The sequence below is a fragment of the Octopus sinensis genome, linkage group LG8 (assembly GCF_006345805.1).
Source record: "Octopus sinensis linkage group LG8, ASM634580v1, whole genome shotgun sequence".
In the NCBI taxonomy this organism is placed as follows: Eukaryota; Metazoa; Mollusca; class Cephalopoda; order Octopoda; family Octopodidae; genus Octopus; species Octopus sinensis.
In genome coordinates this window covers 101538035-101565198 of record NC_043004.1, presented here as the reverse complement: position 1 = coordinate 101565198, position 27164 = coordinate 101538035, and the positions used below count along the sequence as shown (strand labels likewise).

The window sequence follows — 27164 nt, the reverse complement described above, 5'->3', positions numbered from 1 at the left end:
GGTGTTTCACTCATAAACACACATCGCCTGGTCTGAGATTTGAACCCGCAATCCCTCGACTGCGAGTCTGCTGCTCTAACCACTAGGCCATGTGCCTCCACTTCACACATGTGCACATGCATTAAATCTTACTCTTACCATATGCATATTTCCTAGTGGCATACATAATAGACAGTGTTTACCATCCTTCACATTATTCAGCAAAATCTATGACAAGTTTTCTGTAAACAAATCAAAGACTGAATTCCAATCTAGATATTAAATCTAGGTGCAGGCGTTGATGTGTGGCTAAGAAGCATGCTTTTTGACCATGTGTCTTGGGCTCAATCTTACTGTGCAGTACCTTGGTCAAATGTCTTCTACTACAACCCTGGGCCAACCATAGCCTTATGAATGGATTTGGTTGGCAAATATATGTGCGTGTGTGTGTGTGTGTCTATCTGTGTACTCTTGTCCTGATGTCACACGGTGGTTGTAAATGAGTAGCACCATCATACAAGTGGTGCTGTTCATTTCCAGTCTTTCATGAAAGACATGTCTGAGCATGGGAAATACCACCTTGCTTTGAAACAAGCGAGGGTGAGCCACAGGAAATTCATGTGGCTATAGAATATTTGCCTCAACAAATTCCATCTGATCACGGAAAGCTTGGAAAAGTGGATATTAAAAGATGATAGTGATGTCCTATCCAAGTGAAATTCTACAAATGCTGTTGGGTTTATATAGAAAATGAATATTCTCTTCTACTCTAGGCACAAGGCACAAATTTTTGGGGAGAGGCCAGTCGATAAGATCGATCCTCCAGTACACAAATGGTACATAATTCATCGACCCCAAAAGGATGAAATGCAAAGTCAACATCAGCAGAATTTGAACTCAGAATGTAAAGATAGGCGAAATACTGCTAAGCATTTAGCCCGGCGTGCTAACATTTCTGCCAGCTTGCTGCCTTAATAGTGAATAAATATTGACAAAACTAACAGGTTTCTTAAAAATCTTGGACATGAAGGACTTGGAAGTCTGGTCCCAAGTTTAAATTCCACCATAGTTAACTTTTATTTATTGATAATAATAAATTTGTGTTGAGTAAATGTGTTTCTTTGCTTCCAAAATGGATCAGTTGTTTCATGAAAAAATAGTCATTTTAGTAGTTTGTTGATACCAAACTGCCTTGTCCTGATTGTTACTCAATATCACCAATGTGAACATGCTCATATTTGTATTTAAGCCTTCTGTCATGATTTTATGTAAGAACCTTTGATAGCAACCTGAGAACTTCATCAGTTTTTGTGATACAAAATCTTCTATGTTAAAATGTTCAGATTTGAATTTAAACCTTCCATCACAAATACTTTAATGTAAAGAAACTTTTGTTATATTCTAAATACTATTGTAAAATTTGTTATTCTACTTTTATCTTTGCAAATTTAGGACTATTTTTTTAAGTAAATTAAAGTATTCAGAAGGTGTATTTTATTAAAAATATGGTTGTAAAATGCCATGTTTTAGCTGTTTAAATTTCAATTCAATTAATATTAGGAATTATAAATACCATTTGAGACAACAAAGTTCAGTAGCCCCTGCTGATGTAATTTGAATAATGCATCGCTGTTCACCATCTTTTGCAAAATATCTGCTGTTACTCCATCCTGCAATGGATTTTTTCTTTGGTTGGCAGAAATACTTATGAAAATATATTTGTGATTAATGTGAGAAGACTGAATAGCAGCCAGTGCTCTGTAGAGTAATCAGTTACACAGTCACCCAGCAACTGTTTGATACAAGGTTCAAGTCATATCAGTGACCGCATTGCTTTTTTCTGTGTGTAATTGGGGTTTATAATAACCGGTGCAAATTTTCATTGTTCCAAACAGCATCTTAATTATGAAAATAGTTCATTCACTAAACTTCTTTAATTTGTTGAAGCTCATATGCTGTGTATTTCATTAGCAGTATTGTACTGTAGTGGATGTAATGATAGAGGAAGGTGTCTGTTGCAGAATAAGACATACACGGAAGCTGTGAGATAAAATCTCAAGATGTTTGAATGCAAGATCATCCAGTTTGTGCAATCAAAAAAATGTAGATGTCAAAGTGAAATAACCTTGATGATTACAATTTTCTTCAGTCCCCACTTGAATCAACCAGCTCCCCTCCAAAAAATACTAATAACCTACAAAGATTGGTTCAGTGGTCTAGACAATATATTCTTGCCTAAAACAACTGATCTTGTGTTTAATGAAATCAACAGTTGACATAGCATTTTTTTTTTTCTCCCTTATCACTACTTCCCTCTTGAAGTCTGTTACATAAAGAGTCATGGTAAATCAGCTGCATCTGAATGAAGCTATATTTGACTTGTTAACAGCAAGTGAACTAGCTTGAGAATTTCCATTTATGATCAAGAATGTAAAGAGTTGTGTGAGTGATTCATAACAAGCCAGCATGGTGGTGAGATATCAGGGAACGGGAAGTGGGTTAGTTAGTCATTCATAAAACATAGCTACCTCATTAGTTCATTGTGTCACTTAACTTTCAGCTTTGCTTTGGTTGAGTGAGTGATTCTGTTTATTTATATATTTATTCATTGGAAATGAATGAATTCTGCCTTTATTGATATATTGTTAGTATTGATACTGGTTTTTGCTTGTTTTATGTACTTGATGTCCAGCTTAAATAAATAGAAAAACTGATTTATTATCAACTCCATGTACTGTTCCCATTGTGTTTGTGGTTGATGGGTTAGGTGATCTGAACATGAATGAGGGTATAGATAACAGTGGGAGAGAGATATTGAAGATAAACCTGGCCTTATGTAGGTTTAAGTTTGTGTATAATTATTATGTGTGTTATATAACATTTACTGCATCGCTTTTAAGGGAAACAGTAATTATGGTGAATACTTTTGGTCCTGGCTTTACTTGCTTATTGTTGTTATATTGCTGACTGTTTTTGTTTTTCCATAAGATGGAGAAGCATCTTGATATGATGCTGTGCATGCGTGCATATGTATATCTATGAATCTCTATCCTCATGCCTAAAATCAGGATGCTTCAGTTGGTCACTCATAAAGATGAATCACTCAATCAGACAGCCTATCCTCTGATTGACTCATCGTTTGATTTAAAGGACGAATTTATCAATGAAAAAGAAATATTTCACATTCAGACTGAGGTTGAATGGCTGTTGCTATTACTGAAAGGATCTTTCAACCATGAAATTATTCTTTGATCAGAAGAACAGTATTGGTATCATTTGATACCATCAGCGAGATTACTTCTGGTTCTAAGATAGCAAAATGTTATCTTAAAATGTTTGTATTTAAATTAAAACTGTCTTTACATATTGTTAATGAAATACATGTAAGATAGATTGAATAACAGTAAAAATTTATCAATGCAATTGTTTTACATTTGTTCTCTGTAAAATGTAGTGTAAATAGGTGTAGGAGTGACTGTGTGGTAAGTAGCTTGCTTACGAACCACATGGTTCCGGGTTCAGTCTCACTGCGTGGCATCTTGGGCAAGTGTCTTCTACTATAGCCTCAGACTGACCAAAGCTTGTGAGTGGATTTGGCTGATGGAAACTAAAAGAAGCCTGTCGTATATATATATATATATATATATATATATATGTGTGTGTGTGTGTGTGTGTGTATGTTTGCACGTCTGTGTTTGTCCCCACCAACATCGCTTGACAACCAATGCTGGTGTGTTTACATCCCCGTGACTTAGCAGTTCGGCAAAAGAGACCGATAGAATAAGTAGTAGGCTTACAAAGAATAAGTCCTAGGGTCGATTTGCTCAACTAAATGTGGTGCTCCAGCATGGCCACAGTCAAATGACTGAAACAATTTCAATATTTTGTGTACAAGGTCTCAGAATGGAACATGAAATGCTAACACATTTGGTCCTCCAATTTTTTGATTATTTTCAGAGGTAATTTAGATGAATACACAGATATTTATCAGAAATCAGATGATGAATGTATTAAGCACTGACTTTTCTAATTAGCAGTTTCGATTGAGTTGAGTCTTGTTTTGGAATAGAATATCAATAAAATAGAACAAAGTTAATTGATAATATTATTTTCTACATATAAGACAGCAAGCTGGCAGAATCATTAGCAGCATTTCATCTATTTTTATATTCTGAGTTCAAATGCCACCAAGGTCAGCTTTACCTTTCATCCTTTCAGGATCAATGAAATAAGGACCAGTCAAGTACTGGGATCAGTGTAATTGACTAGCCCCCTCCCCACAAATTTTAGGTCTTGTACCTGTAACAGAAAGGATTATCTCCTTTCGAAGACCCGACAAATGAAGTGAGTTCATGGCTTGCAGGATGGCCTGCTGTGCTTGAGGAGACCTATTGAGTCAAGTACATCAACATCAGAATAAAAATCAAATGGATATTGTAGTTGTGATACCCATGCCGGTAGCACGTAGGGCCTCACAGAGGAAATGACAGAGACCTTTGAGATATGCTGTGACTGTGAAGACCCGACAAATGAAGTGAGTCCATGGCTTGCAGGACGGCCTGCTGTGCTAACCTTGGATCGTAGAGTGACCCGCTGTTCTTGAGGAAACCTATTGAGTCAAGTACGTCAACACCAACATCAAAATGAAAATCAAATGGAAATTGTAGTTAAGATACCCGTGCCGGTGACACGTAAAAAGCACCATCCGAACGTGGCTGATGCCAGCGCCACCTGACTGGCGTCCGTGTCGGTGACAACGTAAAAGCACCAATCGATCGTGGCCGTTTGCCAGCCTCCCCTGGCCCCTGTGCCAGTGGCACATAAAAAGCACCCACTACACTCACAGAGTGGTTGGCATTAGGAAGGGCATCCAGCTGTAGAAACACTGCCAGATCAGAATGGAGCTTGGTGCAGCCTTCTGGCTTCCCAGACCCCGGTCGAACCGTCCAACCCATACTAGCATGGAAAACAGATGTTAAACAACGATGATGATGATGTATAATTACTTTTGGCTATCAAGAACAAAAAACAAAGTCACTGCTCACATTTTGTTGTTGTTGTTGTTGTTTAACCTAGATCAGTTTTAATTCAGCAGATGTTGATATAAAATACCTTCAGTAGTAACCATACCATTATTTTTTTTTTTATGTCAAGGACTGCATTGTCTAATGTTGTCTATGGTTGATATTTCTAGCAAACTGAGGGATCACATAGAAGCTCCCCCAGAACCACCCAAATCATGTGAACATGGAAGAGTATTTTGATGAGACATTGTCAGCATTTAATGAAAAGCAAGAGAGGTTAAGATTAGTGTGAAATTTTAACTGGTGGTTGAATAGATACTTTACATGAACACCACCCTGTACATAATTCCATGCCCCCCTACATGGCCTTGCTTTTTGCTTTTTGAGCCAACAAATTAACTAACTAACTAACTAACTATTAGGTGATCTGGTTTGAAGATAAACTTTATATTTTTACCATTTATAACAAATATTTTTCTGGTATATAAAAAACAAAATTTCTCTTTATTGTGTATTTTTTAAATTCTGCAATAAATGTCAAAATGAGAAACATTTAGTTACTCACAGCTAATATGAAACAGACTATTAAATGTTGTTCCACATCTTCACAGATGAGATGGAGTGTTATCTAACACAGGATACCAGTTGCTATGTAAAGAGCAACTCAAGGCCTAGTAATTATTTTGAGGCAGCCTTCGAAATTCTTTGGTTTAAAAATCCATACCATTTTTGTAGTGGTTTGGATTTAATGATGAGAGAGAAAAAGATTTGCATGCATAGAAAAACAAGTTTACTGTGAATATTGTTATAGATAAATGTAAAGTACTTTTACTGAAGTTTAAATTAGTAGGGAATGAAATTAAGATACTGACCATTTGTTCATCCATTCAAATCTTATTTTACAAAAGAAAAGAAAATGTAAAGAACTGCCAATATGAAACATCAGAAAAAATATAATCTCAAAAGAAATTTGTGAAAAATATATGTTGAGAAAAATATGAATATTAGGATTCCTGTTCTCATATTGAAAATGATTTTCTTATATTTTTCTTTCTACTTTCAGCAAAATGTCGAGCCGTAAAGCCAAAGGAAAGACGACAAAGAAGAGGGCACAACGTGCGACCTCAAATGTCTTTGCTATGTTTGATCAAGCTCAAATTCAGGAATTTAAAGAAGCTTTCAATATGATAGACCAAAACAAAGATGGACTAATTGACAAAGAAGATCTCCATGACATGCTAGCATCTTTAGGTAAAGAAATACGTTTATTAGTCCAGCAATATCAGTCTGTGATTCGGTTTTGCTACCTAAGGCTTCATTGTTTTAATCCATTGACTCAACAGTATAATTTTTGTAGTTTTACTGTGATCCTTGTAAAAATTTAAATCAATCCAGGTATAGTATATGAAGTAAGGTATATAAATGTGTATTGACACAAAAAGAAACTGTTCTGTCAATGTGTATCATCAGAGAAATTATTTTATTCATTTTGCATTCTAAACTAATAAAAGGGGTTTAGAATGTTGGCAAATGCGGTTTTTGTCTAAATTGTAATCTCCAAAATGTAAAATTCTTTCTAAATGCTGTCCTACTGTTGGCCTACCAAAAACAGAACTCATAACCACATAGTTTTACCTCGACTGGACTTGTTGTTAATGAACAAAAAATTTATCAATGCTCTAAGCCAGTGCTTTTCAAACATTTTGCTGGGGCGGAACCCCAAGGAAACATTCCACTGGCTCGAGGAACCCCTGTGCAATAATTTAATAGTTTTATGCACACATATCTGCACAGGGGAATTAAAAATTACTGCTGATTTTAGCAGTTTTGTAACTTCTTGCGGAGCCCCTGGACTGTACTGGAGGAACCCTGGTTGAAAACCACTGCTCTAAGCAGTTGACCTCATTCAAACCTGTTGCTCTGCATTTTATGAATGTCATACTTGAACATGGTCTTGGTCTCACTATTCAATGTGGTTGTTAACTATGTGGCATTTCAGGACAGTGATCATTAAGTCTTTGCCAGTTTTAAAGTAGATGTCATTACTTGGAAAAAAAAACGACACCGTTTTCTTTTTACTTTAACCTACAGATATATTTAATTGTGAGCATAAAGGTGTTTGTATATCACTCTGAGTTTCTGATGATGCTTGGTTTTCTGCAGGTACACTAAGAGGGGAGAAAAGTCTGTTGGATAGGATGCTGAAGCATCGCAAGTAATGTATCTTAGAAGAGAAATTGAACCCAGCACCAAAAGCCAGTTAGTGCTGCCATTGCATAAGGTGCTAAAATACACTACCCTTTGCTATTAATTTCGAGTTAAATAGACTTAGTCATTAAGAGGAGGCGCAATGGCCCAGTGGTTAGGGCAGCGGACTCGCGGTCATAGGATCATGGTTTCAATTCCCAGACTGGGCGTTGTGAGTGTTTATTGAGCGAAAACACCTAAAGCTCCACGAGGCTCCGGCAGGGGATGGTGGTGATCCCTGCTGTACTCTTTCACCACAACTTTCTCTCACTCTTACTTCCTTTTTCTGTTGTACCTGTATTTCAAAGGGCCGGCCTTGTCACTCTCTGTGTCACGCTGAATATCCCCGAGAACTACGTTAAGGGTACACGTGTCTGTGGAGTGCTCAGCCACTTACACGTTAATTTCACGAGCAGGCTGTTCCGTTGATTCGGATCAACCGGAACCCTCGTCGTCGTAACCGATGGAGTGCTTCCATCCATCCCAGTCATTAAGAGGTGTGTATCTTCACCATAGATACAATAGCGTTGGTAATAGATGAGCTTATAATCACTTAGCTATGTCTGGCAATCTGAATCAAAGGTTCTAGGTACAATATAATGCTGATGAAAGTTATATGCATTTCAGCATGTCACAATATCCTCTGTGTTAGTGGCTGCATCCAAGGCTAAGTGTCTGGTCAATCAAGATTTGAACTACTCAACAACGAAAGCTGTTAAAGAAGTTGTAAGACAGACAATGTCAACTCAGTGCAAGATCAGGACTGAGGCCAGTTTGTTTGACTATAAACACTTCAAGTTGGTGCCCCAACATGGCCACAGTCTAATGATTGAAATAAATATAAGATGATGGCATACATCCCTCTCTCTCTCTCACTCACTCACACACACGGGCCTAAAAGCACTACCATTTTTGCTAATGCAACGTCCACAGCTTGTATGGAATTTCAAAAACATACTGAGTCATAAATCACAAAACATTGTAAAGCTGACTCAAAAATGTGAACATGTATTTCTGTTTCCAAAATGTTTGTTCTTAGCTTTTTTTTTTATTCTTTCCAAACTTACTGTTGTTAAGACATAACTTACCCAACATTAATGATCCATTTTAGTTCTTAAACAAGACAGAATCTGTTTTGAATAGCTGATGAATAAGTGTATTATGTTTCCAACATACTTTATTTATTCTTCCATCTTGTTCTTTTAATTTTCTCATTTTATATTTCTTGATTTATGAGATAATGTCTCTGCTTTTATCATTTTATTTGTATCTCATAAGTTTTATTTTCCATTCTTTTGGAATATTCTAAGTATTTTGGATAATAAATTATTTTTCAACAACAGAAAAAAGAAATTTCTTGAGCTCTGCTTTGTAACTGAATTCTGGCAACTTAAGGCATTTATATTTCTATAAGAATTAAGATAATAGTTGCTCAATAACTGTGTGCCCACATGCTGCAGTTAATTTTATCTCAGAGCCAAAAACTTTGATGTCATTGTGACTTGATCAGTTTGGTATTTTGTGCTAAGAAAGTAGTTACAATTTCAATATTCCTCTAAATTCACTGTAGAAAATTGATTCAGTATTGCAGAGATTATATGCAGACTAGTATAGGGAACTTGGAAATTTATTAGACCTGATGTAACTTCAAAAAGCAGTCAGTCTGTTCATTGGTTCCAACTTCTTTTATTGATTTCTTGTAAACCATTACATTAACGAAGTCAATGCGAGCCAGTATATGTTCATCTTGAACAGACTGATATTTGTGTGGGAGATGTGAACTGGAAAGGAATTCCAAATGTATGAAGTTTTGAATTAGAGGAGCAGGTGCATCAAATCGGTCTGGTTCACAGCTTTCAAGTTTTTGCGGTAAATAGAAGAGAGAAGAGGACAAGCATTGCGGTAGTAGTAAATGAAGGTTTACCACGCAATCAGATAATTTTTATTTGGTTGTGGTTTGGCTCTACCATTCTGGATATTTAAGAAATTCTCTAATGTAGCATCTGTTCAGAAACTGTATATTTTCTGGTCTTGAAAAATGAACCCAGCTTTTGAGATGTAGTCTAGTCCAGTGTTGCTGAAATTGGTGGGGCATAGTTTACATCAGAATAGGGCATAAGTTGGTAATGAAAGAATAAACCTTGCAATAAAGTTTTTGCTGGAACGTCTTTTGAATTTATATATGTTCTATACTAAATTTATCCATTCATGTCAGGGCACACTTTTTTGGAAAATCAAAATAGGGCATGAGACATAAAAGGCTGGGGAACATTGCTCTAGACCAGGGCTGGCTAATCTGAGGCCCACAGCCGCATGCAGCCTGCTGACTTTTATCTTGCGGCCCGCTTGATACATTCTTGAAATGGGTTTATTTAAAAAAACATTTTTAAATTTTATCAAAAATTAAAGATTGTAGTGAAAAGTAAAAGAGAAAGATTCTACTGTTTTTACAACGATAATATTTCATGTTGAACCAACAATCATTCATTATTGTTATAATAGCATGAGAAAACAAAATGCTTTCAATTTTGTCTGTATACAAGTGACCTTTTTCTGTGCTTGAAGTGGCCCACAATGTAATTCAAGTTGGCCAGGCCTGCTCTAGACTATGCCATAAAGATTGTGATACCAAATAGTTAGGCAGAGTGTAGAGGATTTAACTGTGATTATGGCTAGAGAAAGTGATGGAGGCATGTTTCCTTGATATGTCTAGTGGTAATTATAATGTTGTTGAAAGAGACTAGATTATGGTTTGTTTTCAATGGCTTTGCTTGCAGGAGAATGAATTTTCCAATCCATGCAAAGACAGACAAGTGGAACTATGCAGGCAACTTTGTTAAAATGTTCTTGTGTTAGATTTACTGAAGGTTTTACTTGTACCAAGAGCAATAATTTTGCTTTTGTTTAGCTGTGTTACTTAGTTATCTCGTTTTGACTGATTACTTGGTAAGCCTTCCAGGAGTCTTTGACTAGAAGGCGGTACTCAGGACAATATAAAGTTAATCATTTTCTATCACCTTTAACATACTGGAAGTTGAGAGAAATAAACCAATGGTTTGGAGGGTCTATGAGGTTGCTATTCTTAGGGATCCAATACACTGTTACATGTTTCTATAACTAACCATGGATTTTCATAGGGAGAAAAATTGACAAGTTTGATGAAATAGAAGCCAAATCAAGAGAATACAATTTGGGAGTGGCAGCAAGTTTATTGTCTAGGCTGGTTGACTAATTACAGTTAAATGATAAAAATTATTGTCACCATGTCACTTCACTTTCATTTCTAGTGTATTTTGAGAAAAATGCGGTCATCACAATTGTTATCAGAAAGAAATGGTGATAAGAGTCAGAGGACCTGGCCAGCTTTCCCTTTTGATAGCAATTTGTGCTGATTAGGGTATCCATGGTATAGCATAGTTGTAGTTAACTTGCTTGGATAGTTAGGAAATTAATGTTTGGTAAAAGGCTGAGATAAAGGAGAAACTGTTAAAGAGAGATATAGTTTCAGTGAGAAAGTATTTGTCGTGGGTTCTAGGAAGCAAGAATGTGAATATGTTATGGTAAACTTAAAACTTGAGCTTGATTTTTAAGACATTTGGAATTTGTTGAAGAATTATTGGGTTGCTACATGGACTTTATCAAATAACTATATTAGGTGAGTTGAGTGACTTACATAGAGGCTCTCACACTGGATTGCATTGACAGCTTATCATGTGAGGTTTGCTGACTGGAGCTGCTTAACATCAACCATTAGTTGAAGTCCTGTTTAGATACAGCCCCTTTATCTACCAATGCTTGGAATTCTTTCAACCACCACACTTAGTTTTCTTAGCCTATTTCTGTTCCAACCACTGTTACTACTAATCTCTGGTTCCATCAGATCAAGTCTTCTCACCTCTCCCACCTCTGTCTTAGTCACCAAAGATGTGTTTATATGATCAACTCCAATCTATTTTGGCAGATCTTGACGCAATTCAAATTTCTTCTCTCTCTCTCTCTTCTCTCTCTCTCTCTCTCTCTCTCTCTCTCTCTCTCTCTCCTCTCTCTCTCTCTCTCTCAATTTGACATTGAGATATTATTTCTGTTATGTGTTCTAAATTCCTTTAAGCAGACATAAACTGCCCACAACAACCCTTAGTCATGGATGGAATTAACTCTCTCTCTCTCTCTCTCTCTTTCTCTCTCTTTCTGCCTCACCCTTCATTTTTCTCTCACTCTTTTCAGTCTCCTCTCTCCACCCCTCAGCCATACTCACTATACTTTCTTGCCATCATACATATTAATCATCTATGAGAGAGTTGAAACGCAAAGATATGGAGATCCAATCCAGTTAAAAGAAAAGAATATAAAATTCCTGGTTCTGTTTTATTTCCAATTGTGTCTTTCTGAAGTGTTTATCTTACACCTAACTTACATTAATATTTGACTTCGGCAGGATTTGAACACAGAATGCACAGAGCCAGAGAAAATACTACAAGGCATTTTTTCCCAATGTTCTATCAATTCTTACAGCCCGTGACAAAAATAGCCTAATGACATCAATATCAAACAAATTTTTGTTTGACATTTAGTAAACAAGATGGTGATGGATGATATCATAAACACTGTTGAGTAATGAGATCTACAGCTTAGTCGATAGGGTCATCATCATCATCATCATCGTTTAAACGTCCGTTTTCCGCGCTAGCACGGGTTGGACGGTTCGACCGGGGTCTGGGAAGCCAGGGGCTGCACCAGGCTCCAGTCTGATCTGGCAGAGTTTCTACAGCTGGATGCCCTTCCTAACGCCAACCACTCTGCGAGTGTAGTGGGTGCTTTTTACGTGCCACCTGCACAGGTGCCAGGGGGGTCGTGCATCGGCCACGATCAGTTGGAGCTTTTAACGTGCCACCGGCACGGAAGCCAGCTGGCAACGGCCACATTTGGATGGTGCTTTTTATGTGCCACCGGCACAGAAGCCAGTTGGGGTGGCACTGGCATCGGCCACATTCGGATGGTGCTTCCTTGCTTATTAACTGTTATTGACATAGAGCTGGAAGCATGGCAGTACTGGTTCAATGTTTTGCAGTATTTAGTTGTCTCTTTACTTTCTAGGATCAAATCCTACCAGTGTTACTTTTACCTTTCAACCATATAGGAAGCAACTACTAAGATTGGTAACGGGACCTTAGAACATCTGCTATTGCAACAATTTTTTTGTGGTTATTGTTCAGCCACATACCACTCTGATTGATCAGAGCTATTCCAATGTTCAAAGCTATTCCAACCATGACCTTCACTCCCAATGGAGCATAGGTCATCAATGATGTTTCTCCACTGTTCTCAGCTCTAGGTTGTCTCCCAGGTCTTGTTGGTTATGAATTGTCATTGATGTTTCTCTAAGTGCCTTTTTGTAGATAGGAGTGTTGACCCAATGCAAACTCATTTTACCTTTGAGGAAAACTGGTTCATATTAGTCTGTCTTCTATTCTTTGATCTGTTTAGCATGTGAGGCCTTAGCAGGCAGGAGCTTGCACTCTGCTAGCATAGCTCTCAGCCATTGAGGCGCACAAGCCACCACAACAGTGACTGGACTTTGTGGTGATTGTCTAAGACTCCACTTTTGATGATGTCTTTCCCTTTTTTTTTTCTTTTTATAAATAGTAGTGTTCTAGCCACACACCTTGCCTCACTTTATTATTGCCATCTGCCCTTCCTAACACCAACCATTCAGCAGAGTGGAATTAGTCCTTTTTAGGTGGCGAGCTGGCAGAAACGTTAGCACGCCGGGCGAAATGCTTAGCGGTATTTCGTCTACGTTACGTTGTGAGTTCAAATTCCGCCGAGGTCGACTTTGCCTTTCATCCTTTCGGGGTCGATAAATTAAGTACCAGTTACGCACTGGGGTCGATGTAATCGACTTAATACCTATGTCTGTCCTTGTTTGTCCCCTCTGTGTTTAGCCCCTTGTGGGTAATAAAGAAATAGGAATTAGTCCTTTTTATGTGGCACAAGCACAGGCAAGGTCAGTTTTGGCAAGGTTTTTACAGCTGGATGCCCTTCTGAACACCAACCACTTTACCGTGTTGACTGGGTGCTTTTAAGTGGCGCCTGCACTGACAGGGTCACCAAGTGCTTGCAAGACAAAACCTTGTAAGAAGGGAGGAGGTATTGGAGGAGATGATGATGAAAAGGTTATAGTTAGGCAGATATAGGTGTCTTACTGAAGAGGAAGTACAACGTTACTCGGCCGGAGAGAGAAAGATCGGGAATCACCATTAATGTTCCACCCTCACATAACGAAACTTTTCCCTCACCCCACCCCAACAAACCAATTTACATCTCTTCTCTTTTTCATATTTCCTCCTTCATTCACTAGGCCTAGCTCTCACACCTCGATCCTGTCCTCACACCCCTGCTCCTCTGTATCATTGCTATCCAACTATATACCCAGGTCTTTCACCACATACACTCTTTAATCGCACTCCCTTCGCAATATCCTCCCACTTATATTATGGCATTTGAACCTCAAGAATATGCCCTGGCACTTGCCACTATCTATATCTCTCTCTTCTTTTATTCAACCATTGCATTCATACTCAGATCCCTGTTCCTTGTGAGCATGCCCGGCATTTTGCCACCATCTCCATCCTGCGGTCTCCCACTTTCTGTCTCTCTCCCTCTCCTGCACTTCCCTCAGGCTGGGCAACCATGTATTTTCTTTGCAGTAGCACACCTGTTTCTGTCTTCATTCCTGATCTTTCTCTCTCCGGCCAAGTAACCTTGTGTCCCTGTCAGTGCAGGTGCCACTTAAAAGCACCCTGGTCACATTGTAAAGTGGTTGGTGTTCAGAAGAGCATCCAGCTGTAAAAACCTTGCCAAAACTGATCTCGCCTGTGCTAGTGCCACATAAAAAACACTAATTCCACTCTACTGAGTGGTTGGTGTTAGGAAGGTCATCCAGCTGTCAAAATCCTGCCAAAACACTCATAAAAGTCTGGTGCAGGCTTCGGCCTGGCCAGCTCTTGTGGTACTGTCCCACCCATGCTAGCATAGTACACGGATGTTAAATGATGATGGTGATGATGAGTAGTGTGTGACTTAGCTGCTTTTCTAGTATTTCTATCATATCAAATGACCATATAGAGGCTACAACTTCACTGACTTGTGCTTACCTCAGGTACTACTGTTGCATGATAAAATTTCATAATGAAATTGATAGCAAATCAACTCCAACCTTTCTACATTAACAAAGATTCCATCACAGTTGAGAAAATATTTCAAATGACTTTCCAACATGAAGTAGAAGAAATATGTAGTTTGTTCACTTGTTTCTTTAATGTTAGTTTCTCTATGCTAGCATGAACTGAGCAGTGGCTTATTTGAGGCAGCATTTTACAACTGGATGCTCTCCCTGTCGCCCACCTTTAACTATTTTTCAAGTATGGGATTTTTATATTTCATTGATCTTCAATGGCACAGAGCAGCTGGTCATAATGTTAACAAGGAATATAAACATTATATCACCATTTCATTCTGATAATGACAAGCAAAGGTATGGAATGTGAACAGTCACACACACACACACACACACACACACACACACATGTGCATATGTAAAGGGTTTTAAGGAAAATGAATTGATTTATATACTTTTTGTATCTTTTTTTAAGTAAAAGATATGAAATTTGATACTTTTAGATTTGTGACGGATGATTTGGGGAATTTCAAAAGTAGGTCCTGAATGTACTGGCATACTGTGACTGGATCATGGCAGTATTAAATATCCCATCAGAACAAAACCTACCAGATAGGGAAGAAGAATTTTTCTTAGTGCAATAAACCTGATCATACAGTTTGCCTTATTTCATCTGTAATACTGTGCCTCAGTCAGTCTGGTTTGTGCCCATAGTAGAGGACATACTCCCCTGCTTACTTCAGTTTACCTGGATCAATGGGAGCCTATCTTCACTTTGCTGGGGTATAATTAAAGTGAGGTAGCTGGCTCTAACTATAAAAATAGATAATACCTCATTTTCTATACAAGCATAATTGTGGAATCCTTTATGCTATTAAATATACCGAAGATATATATTACTAGACCACTGAGGTATAAAGCTGACAGTTAAGGTGCTGGGCACTTGGCAACATGATAAATTCAGTTCTTAGAGTTATTGCTTTATGCCCCTGATCAAGATACATAACTCTATCTAGTTTACTTGATGGAACAAAATAAGCCAAAAATTGCTCTACCCCATAATTCATTAAAACAATAACATGAGGGAAAATGGAGACAGATTATATTGTACCCAAGTATGTGAAAATGAGCTGTTTTAAGGAAATATAACTGTTATATGTAGCAGGTTGAAGAGACATGTAAAGGTTTCTTTGTTGGCACACAAGTACTGCAAGGTGTGAAAGTTCATGATGATGTGGTTGTCTCAGATATGAGATTAATTTTGCTGGTTATTTTTATACATTTTTTTCTGTTATCTTCTCTTTCAATGAAATATCTTCAGTGAGTTTTATGTAGAGTAGAGCAAAATATACAAAAAGAAAAAGAAAAACACTAGAAGACGGACAGTGGCGCAGGAGTGGCTGTGTGGTAAGTAGCTTGCTTACGAACCACATGGTTCCGGGTTCAGTCCCACTGCAGGGCACCTTGGGTAAGTGTCTTCTACTATAGCCTCGGGCCGACCAAAGCCTTGTGAGTGGATTTGGTAGACGGAAACTGAAAGGAGCCCGTCGTATATATGTATATATGTGTGTCTGTGTTTGCCCCCCCCCCCCCCAACATCGCTTGACAACCAATGCTGGTGTGTATACATCCCCGTAACTTAGCGGTTCGGCAAAAAGAGAGCGATAAAATAAGTACTAGGCTTACAAAGAATAAGTCCTGGGAGTCGATTTGATCGACTGAAGGCGGTGCTCCAGCATGGCCACAGTCACATGACTGAAACGAGTAAAAGAGTAAAAGAGAGAGTGATGAAATAGAAGTATTGTAAAATACCGGTTCTGTTTTCAAAAAAAAAATTTTTTTTTATAAAAACAAGTGTTATTGAAGTAGCAAGTAAAATTTAAAACTAACCTAATGAATTATAGTTTGTCCAAACAAGTAATAAAACTAGTTCTGTGACACTCATAGCAATGTGTGTTACATTTAACTATTTTAAGTATAGGCTCCCATTATCTCTCTTTTGTGTGAATCATTCTTTCTCAAGGTTATTGTTGCTTAATTTTCAGTTTTTTTTCTTTTTTAAATATGAGATGGGGTTGGCGGAGTGAGGAATTACAGTTTTGCTGTTGTATAATGGGACAAAACAAAGAGAATTATTTAAACTGTGTTAGAATAGTTATCATAGTTACTGTGTGTATAATATAAAGAAAAATGAATAGCTCTCATTACTCTATGACTGTAGATAAATTATATAACTTATTTAGACCTGATGGCAGATAAATCTGAATAAAGGCAATCTGGCTATGACCATCCTATCCTATGCTGCTGCCTTCTGATATAGAGTACCAAAGACTATTTTATCCTATGTGCCTTGCACATATTTAAATGTCAGGACAAAGTTTCAGAGAGATGCAGCTACTTTTTGTAGCAGGTTACACGGTAGAATAGAAGCTCCCCATGTCAGTTCATTTTAGTAGGATATAGTAACAAGACACTGAATCTGCAGTCACGATGGGTCTTATTGCTAATGTATTATATTATCCTATGTCCTCTTTATATTAAGATTTAAAGGGGAAATGCCAACTGACATTTAAGAAAATCTGAGTGTGTGTAGATATGCACAGACATACACATGGATTTCATTAGAGAGAAATAGAGGGATAAGTGTGACTCAGATTTCACTGGCAATGGCTTGGTAAACAGCTGTTTCCGGCAAAACTTCGATGTCACAGTCACATTGTATTTCTGTCTGATAAAATATTTAGACTTTGCTCCTATATCAAGTCATTTTTACTGTGAATATGACTTGTTACTTTGAAATTAATTTTTAAAAACAAACACCAACTTATATACGTATATGTTTGTGTGTCTATGTTTGTTCCCCCTTCATTGCTTGATAACCGATGTTGGCATGTTTACGTCCCTGTGACTTAGTGGTTCAGCAAAAGAGACCGATAAAATAAGTACTAGGCTTACAAAATATAAGTCCTGTGGTCGATTTGTTTGACTAAAAAGGCAGTGCTCCAGTATGGCCACAGTCAAATGACTGAAACAAATGAAAGAATAAAAGTTGTGACTCAAAAACTTTATAATGCCAGGTTTATAAAATTCAGATGGTTTACAGGTCACGTATGCACAGTGGATCTCAGCTCAGCTGAAGTGCTATTGTTTCTTATTAACATAATTATGCAACTTTCCTAGATAACTATTAATCAAGTAAACAAAGTTTCTTTTAGTATTACATTTAATACAGTTGTGTTGTGAGGTGAGATGACTTACGTGGATAGGGTGTATAGATTGTCTGTTCACAAGTTGTGAGTTCAAACTTATTGCTGGAATTTCATTGGGGTTCTGGGCAAAACACTATCTTACATTACTTCACTTTACCCAGATGTTAAGAATATCCTTAAGGTCATATAAGATTGTTAACTGTGATAGTCTAGCATCTTCTCCAGAGAAAAGTTTTTCTCTCACCTACTTCATGACATAGAAGTAGAACTAGATCTTGGCCTTTAAGTGTCCTCCAGGTTTAGGCAACTAGAAGCAAAACTAGAGCATTGTAAGAGTGCAAACTATTTTACACTGACTATTTCAAGAGATAGGCATCTCAAGCTCTCTAACTTTTAATTGTGAAGATATCAGTGACTTTTGCTTAATACACCCACTTATATGCATTCACACACAGCTTCATTCTTGAGAAATAGGCTGTCGACTAAATAAAAAAAGATGATTATCCTCTTTTTATATAGCCATGATTGCAATATATTGTCATAATATTTAGGCTTTTAAATGATCCCCATTTTAAAAATGGATGTTTGCTGAAATAAATTTGTTTTCTACATTCCTTGAGAAGACTCATCAAACCAAGTGAAATCATAGTCATGGCCAATGCCGGTATCATGTGACTGGCACCGATGCCGGTGACATGTAAAAAGCACCCATTATGTTCTTGGAGTGGTTGGCATTAGGAAGGATATCCAGCTGTAGAAACCATGTCAAATGCCAGTTACCAGTTCCAATCAAGCTATCTAACCTATGCAAGCATGGAAAGCAGATGTTAAATGATGACAGTGGCATTGATTTAGTCAAGCAACTAACTAGAAGAGTGACTTAGTGCATTGCTGGTTTTTGTCTCTGGTAAGTTAGTGGCATAGCTGTAATATAGTAATGAAATATAGTTCCTATTTTCCTCATAGTTCTTATTTTCTGCTAGGTGATGTAGACTATCAGTAGTTAACTTTCCTTGGCAGAAAGGTAATGTAGGACTATAACTGATATTGAACTCTTAACCCTTTCTCACAAGCTGTGACGTTAATACAATCATGTAAAATGGTTTTTAAAAAAAAAGGGTTGGGGCAGGAAGAGAAAGGCTATGTGGTGTGGGGATAAGAGTATTGCTTGTTTCTTTATACATATGTCATGTTCAACATCACAGTGGTATTAATGTGAAATGTTTTAGTAGTGGGTGAAAAAGCCTCCCCAACCACTGAACAACCCGAACCTAGCCAAAACAGAGTCACAAGTGTCTTAGATTGTGTAAATTTTGTTTCACTCTGTTAGGCTTCATGTCCTACAATTGTATGATTCTGATGTTTATCACAAAAAAAAGAAAAGTCTGGGGAGGGGCAGGTTTTGCTGAAAACTGAACTGTCAGATTGGAATGAGACTAAGTGAAGTAAAATAAGCAGCCACGCCTACAGAACTTCCTACTTCCTAAATAGATGTGATAAAAATAGGTGTCTTTAATTTTCTTTACTTACGTTTTTTAATATACTTTATTAATCCTAATATGTTTTCAAAAATGGTTCTATGGACGACCAAGTACGCCAAATTTGATTATGTTTTACTGTTACTAATACCAGTAACTTGTTTCTGATGTTCTTCAATTTGTCTTCATTCATTTTATCTCCTTTAAATGTGTTTGGCTGTGACTGTTTAAAACAAATTGTCATCTGAGACTGCCTCTGATTCTTTGATCGAAATTTGCATCTTTCAAAGTGTCCTCATTTAAATTTAAATGTTCTATGATAATTTTATCAAAGTCATTTTTGTCAAGTTGTGTTTAGAACACCAGTTTAATAATGAAAGATCCTTCGGATTTTTTTATTATTTTCAAAATGAATTCTAACACATGGAAACTCATTAGATACATGGTCATAACAGGGTTAAATAGCAAATGCTACGCTGTTCTTGCAAGTACTCTTGACAAGCCATGTCTGTGACACAGTTTGGAGTCTGTCTTAGAGACATTTCACTTCATTCAAATTAGTAATGTCCTTGAGAGAGGCATGAATGAATCTGACATTATCTGATTTGTTTTCTTCCGTCCCATTAATCATGTTGATATTAAACCTGCCCAACACACCTCTGATCCCTTCCATATTAGTAACCCACTTGAAACCGTCTCGACTTGAATGTTCATATTCAAATTAAAAATCGGATAGTATGAGATTTCAGTAGGGAAATGGTCCAAATTAGTTCTATGTAAGAACATTCTGTGAAGTTTTATTTCATACAATAATTTAATATATACTAAATGAAAAAAACAATACAGTTACTCTATTGAAAATCATGAATATTTTGGAAAATAATCAAAACCTGGTATATCTTGGTTAGAAACCTGTTTAAGAAATGGCTAAATGGTTATGAAATGGTTCAGGGAAAGCCAAACAATTTTATTTTTTAAGTTGAAAAATTATTTGAATTCATATTACATGTTGTGCATGCAATTTGGTTCAATAAATTTAATGCTTTTATTTTGGAGGAAAGAAGATGCCTTTGTTTTGGAATTTTTTATATCTTTTTTTTAATGGCAGAGTGTACGATATTAACCTATCAATTGAAATTAATCATTAACAAGGATTGTCCAAAATAGTACACCATATAATAGCATCTGCCCTTTCTCTTTACACAAACTCTTCAGTTTTGATTGAGATAGGGCAGCAGAAATAGCCTTTCCAATAAAAGCTGAAGAGCAGAAATGAGTTATAGATGGAGGATGAAAAGTCTGAGTAGGATTCTGAAGTATGGATTTCATACTTGTAGGGGATGGTCACCTAGTCCCAGGCTTCTACATTGGAATGTAAAGCACAGATGTTTGTGTAGGAAAGTGTTTTGTACCAGAGTTAATTTTTTTTGTCAATAAAATGTTTGTTCTATCGCATTTTCTACCCTTTGAAATCTCTAAACATGTCAACATTTTGTAATTTGAATGGAAATAGAACTATTTTGTTTTTTGTTTCCACAAGAACTGGTATTATATTTTGTTGTGTTAAACTCTGTTATGTTATTGTAAGCTCTTTTGTTTTTTATGCTTTTTAATTTAAAACACATCTGTCTCGGAGATCAATGAAAATTTTAGAAAAGAGAGTGCATGTGTATCTGTGTGTTATTTTTACAAGGAAAAGGTTGATGGCAACTTGAATGTTTCAGCTTAGCAGCCTTCGCCAATCTGTCTGTCCGATCCTTCAATTTATGTTTGGCTGATTTTATGTCAAAGAATGAAGAGCACATAATATAATTGATGCATGAATTAAATTATATATTGACATCTAGTTGGTTTTGACAAGTTCCGTCATTCCCAATTTTAAAACAGATGTCTTCAGACGTCTGGATAATTTGTGGATATCTGGACAGCATCAACCAAGTAATATGTCATTGAGAACTGAGAGGAGTTCATATCTACTTCCATTCAGAGCATTCAATACATCCTGGGAAAAATTAAGATTGTTTACAATTTTTGATTATAGGGGAGTGAGTGATGAATTAAGTAAAAGTATTGTGTCCTTAATGATGTGGAGTTGTTAAGTTCCAACAGTAGCAATTAAAAAAGATTCAAGCGAGGTCATTGCCAGTACTGCCTGACTAGCTCCATGCCAGTGGCACGTAAAAGCACCCACTACACTCTCGGAGTGGTTGGCGTTAGGAAGGGCATCCAGCTGTAGAAACTCTGCCAGATCAAGATTGGAGTCTGGTGCGGCCGTCTGGTTTGCCAGCCCTCAGTCAAAATCGTTCAACCCTGCTAGCATGGAAAGTGGACATTAAATGATGATGATGATGAATAAGAAAATAAGATGAGGATTAGAATATAATTCCAGTGCAATGATAAGATGAAGAAGTAAAAAGGAAAAGAAAGAATATTGTTGCTATTATGCAAAAGTGTCGTAAACCCAAAACATTGCTTTTTCAGAAAACGTAAAAGTAGTTTCACCATTCCATTTCTTTTTACATTAGCAATGGTTTCAGCTTCACAATAATATTTTGTTGGGAGCATAAAATCATAACTCCATGCAGGTATGATATTTTCAGTCAGAAATACTTTTTCAAAACTGTCATAGGCGCAGGAGTGGCTGTGTGGTAAGTAGCTTGCTAACCAACCACATGGTTCCGGGTTCAGTCCCACTGTGTGGCATCTTGGGCAAGTGTCTTCTGCTATAGCCCCGGGCCGACCAATGCCTTGTGAGTGGATTTGGTAGACGGAAACTGAAAGACGCCCGTCGTATATATGTATATGTATATGTATGTGTGTTTGTTTGTGTGTCTGTGTTTGTCCCCCTAGCATTGCTTGACAACCGATGCTGGTGTGTTTATGTCCCCGTTACTTAGCGGTTCGGCAAAAGAGACCAATAGAATAAGTACTGGGCTTACAAAAAGAATAAGTCCCGGGGTCGAGTTGCTCGATTAAAGGTGGTGTTCCAGCATGGCTACAGTCAAATGACTGAAACAAGTAAAAGAGTAATATGTGGGACTTACTACACTTTTGGGAAATGCTAAACCATTGTACAACACTTTGACAATTTTCATATCTTGGCATCTGGAGATATGATAGTTTGACAGCTGGAGATATGATAGTTTGACCAAAAGAACCGGTTATTTATTGCAAGCAAAATTAAGTATTGAAAAATATGCATTTGGCCAAATTTGGCCAAACATAATAGCAGTGATATGTATTTATCGTCTGGCTTGGTTGGACAGATGTAGTATCAGGGGTTGTGTTCATTTCCAAAAACTATGCATACATGCATTCACCTCTTTGCTGGCTCATAAACAATATCTAAATCAAGGTGGCTACATTCAGATACATAAGATGAATTTATCTGTGTGATTACATTTTCTAAAGTCTTCCGACTTAGCTTTTAAGTAAATCCCTGATTTCATTGAATTGAGATCATCCTTTTCTTTTAGTGCATAGGTCACATATGTTGCTACTATTTTTATAAATCCTTGATCTTGAACTTTCAACAATCTTCCAGATGATATTATAGTTTAAAGCATTTTATTTTAAAAACTAGATATAACTTGAGAGTTTCATTGCATTCCATTCATCCAGGTTTCTGAAAGATAATTGTAAGATCTTATTTTAAATTTCCCTTCTATCATTCCAATGTAGCATGCTTCAGTTGTACCAACTACCAGCTTTGTTGAGATAACCATTGTTTTGTATTTCATGGCCCCTCTATTAGCAAGCTCATTGCATCAGGTATTTTGTTGTTTTACATGAACTATGATTACTCATGTAATTATTTCAATATTCTTCTCCAAATTTCAAGGTTCTTCTACAAAATAATTGAATGATATTTATTGAACTAAAATTTTTCAGCATAGATATTTATTGAACTAAAATAAAATTAAACAAAACAAATTTCTCATTTCTAGATTTGCAATAAATATATCTTATCAACAGTGATAATACTGTTTAATTTATCAATTACTATTTGTCTATTGTGGTTCTCTTTGCTCCTTTTTTTTTTTTTACCTTCTTTCCTCACTCTCACTCACCTCTTCCTACATCGTCACTCAGCTCTGAATTAGCCACCTCACTCCACTTTCCCACCATCATTCATGATCCTAAGTTTCTCTTTGAATCCCCTTTTCATTCTGCTTCCTCACTTCCACCATAAATTAAACAATAAAAAAAAGATGGCCTGTAAAGGGTATGTAACTGTCCTAGAACATGTTCTCGCCTAATCTCCCCTCTTTCCCTTCTGAAATATCTAAGGACAGGGGAGAAAAGGAGAGAACCAGTGAGTGAATAGATTCGGGGAGAGTAAACAACTGGTTGACATTGCAAAATTAGGTTTTTATTTGGACAGTTTTTTTTATGCAACAATTGTGACTGCTTGTGTGTTGGAAGAGCAGAAGAGTAAACTGGGACACAGAGTTATATAGGAGGTAGTATTTAGCTTGTAGAGTGGAAGGTAGAGAGAGAAGGACTGTCACATTGGCTGATGTGTTGAAGAACTAGGTAGTGGAGTGGGGTTTTAAAGTAATGCTGTAGATCATAAGAGGGAAATAAAGCAGGTGGTTGTGGTGGTACTTTACTGTTTGGTTGTTTGAATGGCAAGGTATATTGTGCTATGCATATATGTATGAAAACCTACCCTTTTTTTTAGATTATTTTAATTTGACAAAACCCTCTCTAGCATGTAAACGCCAATGCCTTTGATACTCAGACTGAATATCTGAAAATTAATGCCTTGTGGTTAAAATGAGTTTGTGAAGAAATTCGTAAGGCTGGAAGATTGAGAAATGTTTAGTGGATCTGGTGTGCAATATGACAATAGTGATGATGAGAGATGAAGAAGTGGCCTTTTGGCTAAGATCAAAGTGTAGTATTGTATTGGGTAGATTTAGCTAGAAGTGATTCGCTGCTTGCTAATTCAGAAAGAATAAATTTTGCAGAAGATAACTCTGGAATACGAACACAGGCAGATTCCTAGTTATAAATGTCCAGCTTTTGTAACATCTGCAGTCATGAACCAAATTCCATGAAGCCTATTATATTAAAAGAAATTCAAATGTATAGGCAAGATACTTCACAATGCCCATTGAAACATTGCAAGGTTTTTGGCAGGGTTTCAGAAAAAAAAAAGCCACATTTTCCCCAACTCTTTACACTCTGAATTCAAACCCCACTTAAATCAACTTTACCTTTCATCCTTTTGAGGCTAATAAAATAAAGTCAAGCATTGAGGTATCTACTCATCCACTTCCCTAAAAAATTACTGGCCATGTACCTAAATCAGAAACCAAGCAGTGAGCTGCAGAATCTTTAGCACACTGGGCAAAATGATTAGCAGCATGTTGGCCACCTTTATATTCTGAGTTCAATTTCTACCAAGGTTGACTTAGTCTTTCATCCCTTTTGGGGTCAGGGGTTAATGCAATTGGCTCATCTCTTCCCACAAAATTGCTAGCCTTGTGTAATATAGTAGAAAGGATTATTATTATATTTGCCTTTCATCCTTTCAGTATTAGTAAAATTAAGTACAATTCAAGTAGTGGAATAGATTTAACTGTCTAAATTTTCCTTCTCAAATTTCTAGCCTTGGCAGTATTTTTAGAGTGTTAAACAAAATGCCTTGTGGTATTTCTTCTGGCTCTTTATCTTCTGAATTCAAATCCCTCTTTAACATAGCCACAAGATCTGAAACTTCATGGAAAGACGTAAGGTTACACTGACTCTAGAGCTTGGCTGATACTCTAATTTATTGACTGCAGTGAGACGAAAGGCAATGGTGACCTTGCCTGAATTTTAATTAAAACTGTAAAAAGTCAGAACAAAAATTGCAAGGCATTTGTCCAAACACTCTGGCCAGTCATTTTTTAGTAGGCCAGAATAAACTGAAAAAATAATTATCTGCTGTTATTCTGATAATTTATATCTATTCTACTTGAAATTAGATTAGCTGTTGTTTATTTGTTGTTGTTGTTGTTCCACAATGTAATAGTTTGCTTTTGTTGGTTCTTTTAGCCTGATTTCACTACCAACAGACTAAAAATAAACATGAGAAAAGAGTTTAAAAGTTACATTTCAAACTTGTTCATTGTTGCAGTAGCTAAGTTATCTTGTCTGGAATAATTTATGACTGAAAAATGCATACAAAATCATCTTTATGTCCCAGTTCTTGCATTTGATCACCACAAAGATTCACTGTCTTGCTCATCTTTTGGGAATTGTTAAAATAACTACCAATAAAAAGTACCTTTGCTTTTCTTCCTTCTTCCTATTTTTTGGTAAATAAAGTCAATTTAATTAACTACACCCGTCCTTCTTCAAACTTGTTTGGTGTACTAGTGTTTAGAAATTATGACAATTGACTAACAGTCTCAGGGGAACCAAGGGGAAAATGTCTTACATTATTTAGTTCTGAATTTAATTTCATTAAGGTTGACTTTGCCTTCCATGCTCTCTTCCAGGAGTGACAAAATATGTTCTGGAGTTGGTGTACTTGACTGTTCTCCTCAACCAAAACTTGTGATCTTGCGCATGTGTTAGTATCATCATCATCATGCACCTCTGTATTTTTCAGGTGCATGCAGCATTGCCTTTTGGGACTGTAGAAGTGTGTTTTGTATTCTACATCAGTTTTGCTTTGCTCTGTGTGTGTGTGTGGCATGTGGCAGGGGGAGTATTTCTGGTGTCAATACAGTACCTTGTTTCGTTGTGTGATGCTTGTGCTTCAGGTGTGTTGTGTTATGTCCTTTAGTGTTCAGGCAGTAATTGTGTAAAGCATGTATTGTGAGCCAGATTATAATGTCAGGTCATGATTATGCAGAGTATTTACAGTATGAGTTCTGTTACATTATAGCATGGTAGTTGTTTAAAATGTGAGTTTTGGTGTAGAGGATGTGTTTGTATAGAGCACTTGTCCTCAACCTTTTGGTAGCTCAGTACCCCCTTTCACAGAAGGGCATTTTTAGGGGACTGTACCTCTGAAAAACTTAAACCTTGCGTATAATAATACACCCTTTCTCTAACTTGAGTCGTGCGTAATTAAGCCAGCAGCACCTAGTCAAACAAACACTTCCGCGCATGCATAATACAATAATGGGAATGTAAATATGTTTGCAAATTGTTTTTGTTACATGTTATTCTGTGTTCTGAATACTTTTATTTTAATAAATGTTGCTTACTGCAAGTTATGGATGATTCTTTTATGACTTCATTGCTTTCAGGCTTAGCTTAAGGTATTTTCACGCCCAACATCACAAAATGCTTCTGAATAAACATTGCCGGACAGCAAATAGAGACTCGGACATTGCTTAGAAAATATTTTTCATTTTTAACCTCGTATATAGTATACACTAAGTATTTTGACCTTTAAATTTTGGGGGGAAAAATGCGGATTATACTCGAGGATTTATGGTAATTCTTTTGAAATACTCTGAAAGACAAAGCAAACTAAGCCTTTCTTGTGGTCCATGTTGTTTTGAAAGTAAAAGTACAGTACCTTCTTTGCAGCTAAGAACTAATGCAGGGAAATAAATCCATAGCCTCTCCAGACATGCAGTTGTTGTCTCATGACCCATTTATTTGAGTTGAATATCAATAGCTTTTGTTGATGGAATGCCAACATTTGTTGATGGCACAAAGCAGGCATTCCATTGGAAATAGTTGACATAATTGCAATGTTATGATTGATTGCATGGTTTCAAATTTTACCTTTAGATCAAGGTATATTTACATTAGTGAACTTACTAACAAAATATTCCTTGCTCTGAGTAACTAGGCCATTGCTCTTGATAGCTAGTTCAATTTTTAAGTATCATGGTCTACCACGTTATCCGGTTTGAAGAATGCTTCAAGGACTTTATGGTTAACCAACTTATTGAATAAACTGCCAACTTTCTCACATTAACAAAGCTTCTATATATTTCCTCTATCCAACAATGCAACAAGTGCCTATAGATTGAAACTCTTCATGATTATTTTGAAAGATCTAAGTTGTTGCTGATGCCCAGATATCTTGATTGAA

General features: G+C 36.7%; 1 protein-coding gene across 2 annotated transcripts in view; it reads left to right on the top strand.

Moving 5' to 3' along the window:
- The window catches only part of LOC115214760 (myosin regulatory light polypeptide 9), an 88942-nt gene that overhangs the window by 29189 nt on the left and 32589 nt on the right, over nucleotides 1-27164 (top strand). For both annotated transcript variants that reach the window (XM_029783785.2, XM_036505619.1), the window contains exon 2: nucleotides 6067-6254. In XM_029783785.2, the coding sequence (XP_029639645.1) occupies nucleotides 6071-6254 (184 nt within the window). In that variant the 5' untranslated portion in view covers nucleotides 6067-6070. The remainder of the gene's footprint in view (nucleotides 1-6066; nucleotides 6255-27164) is intronic.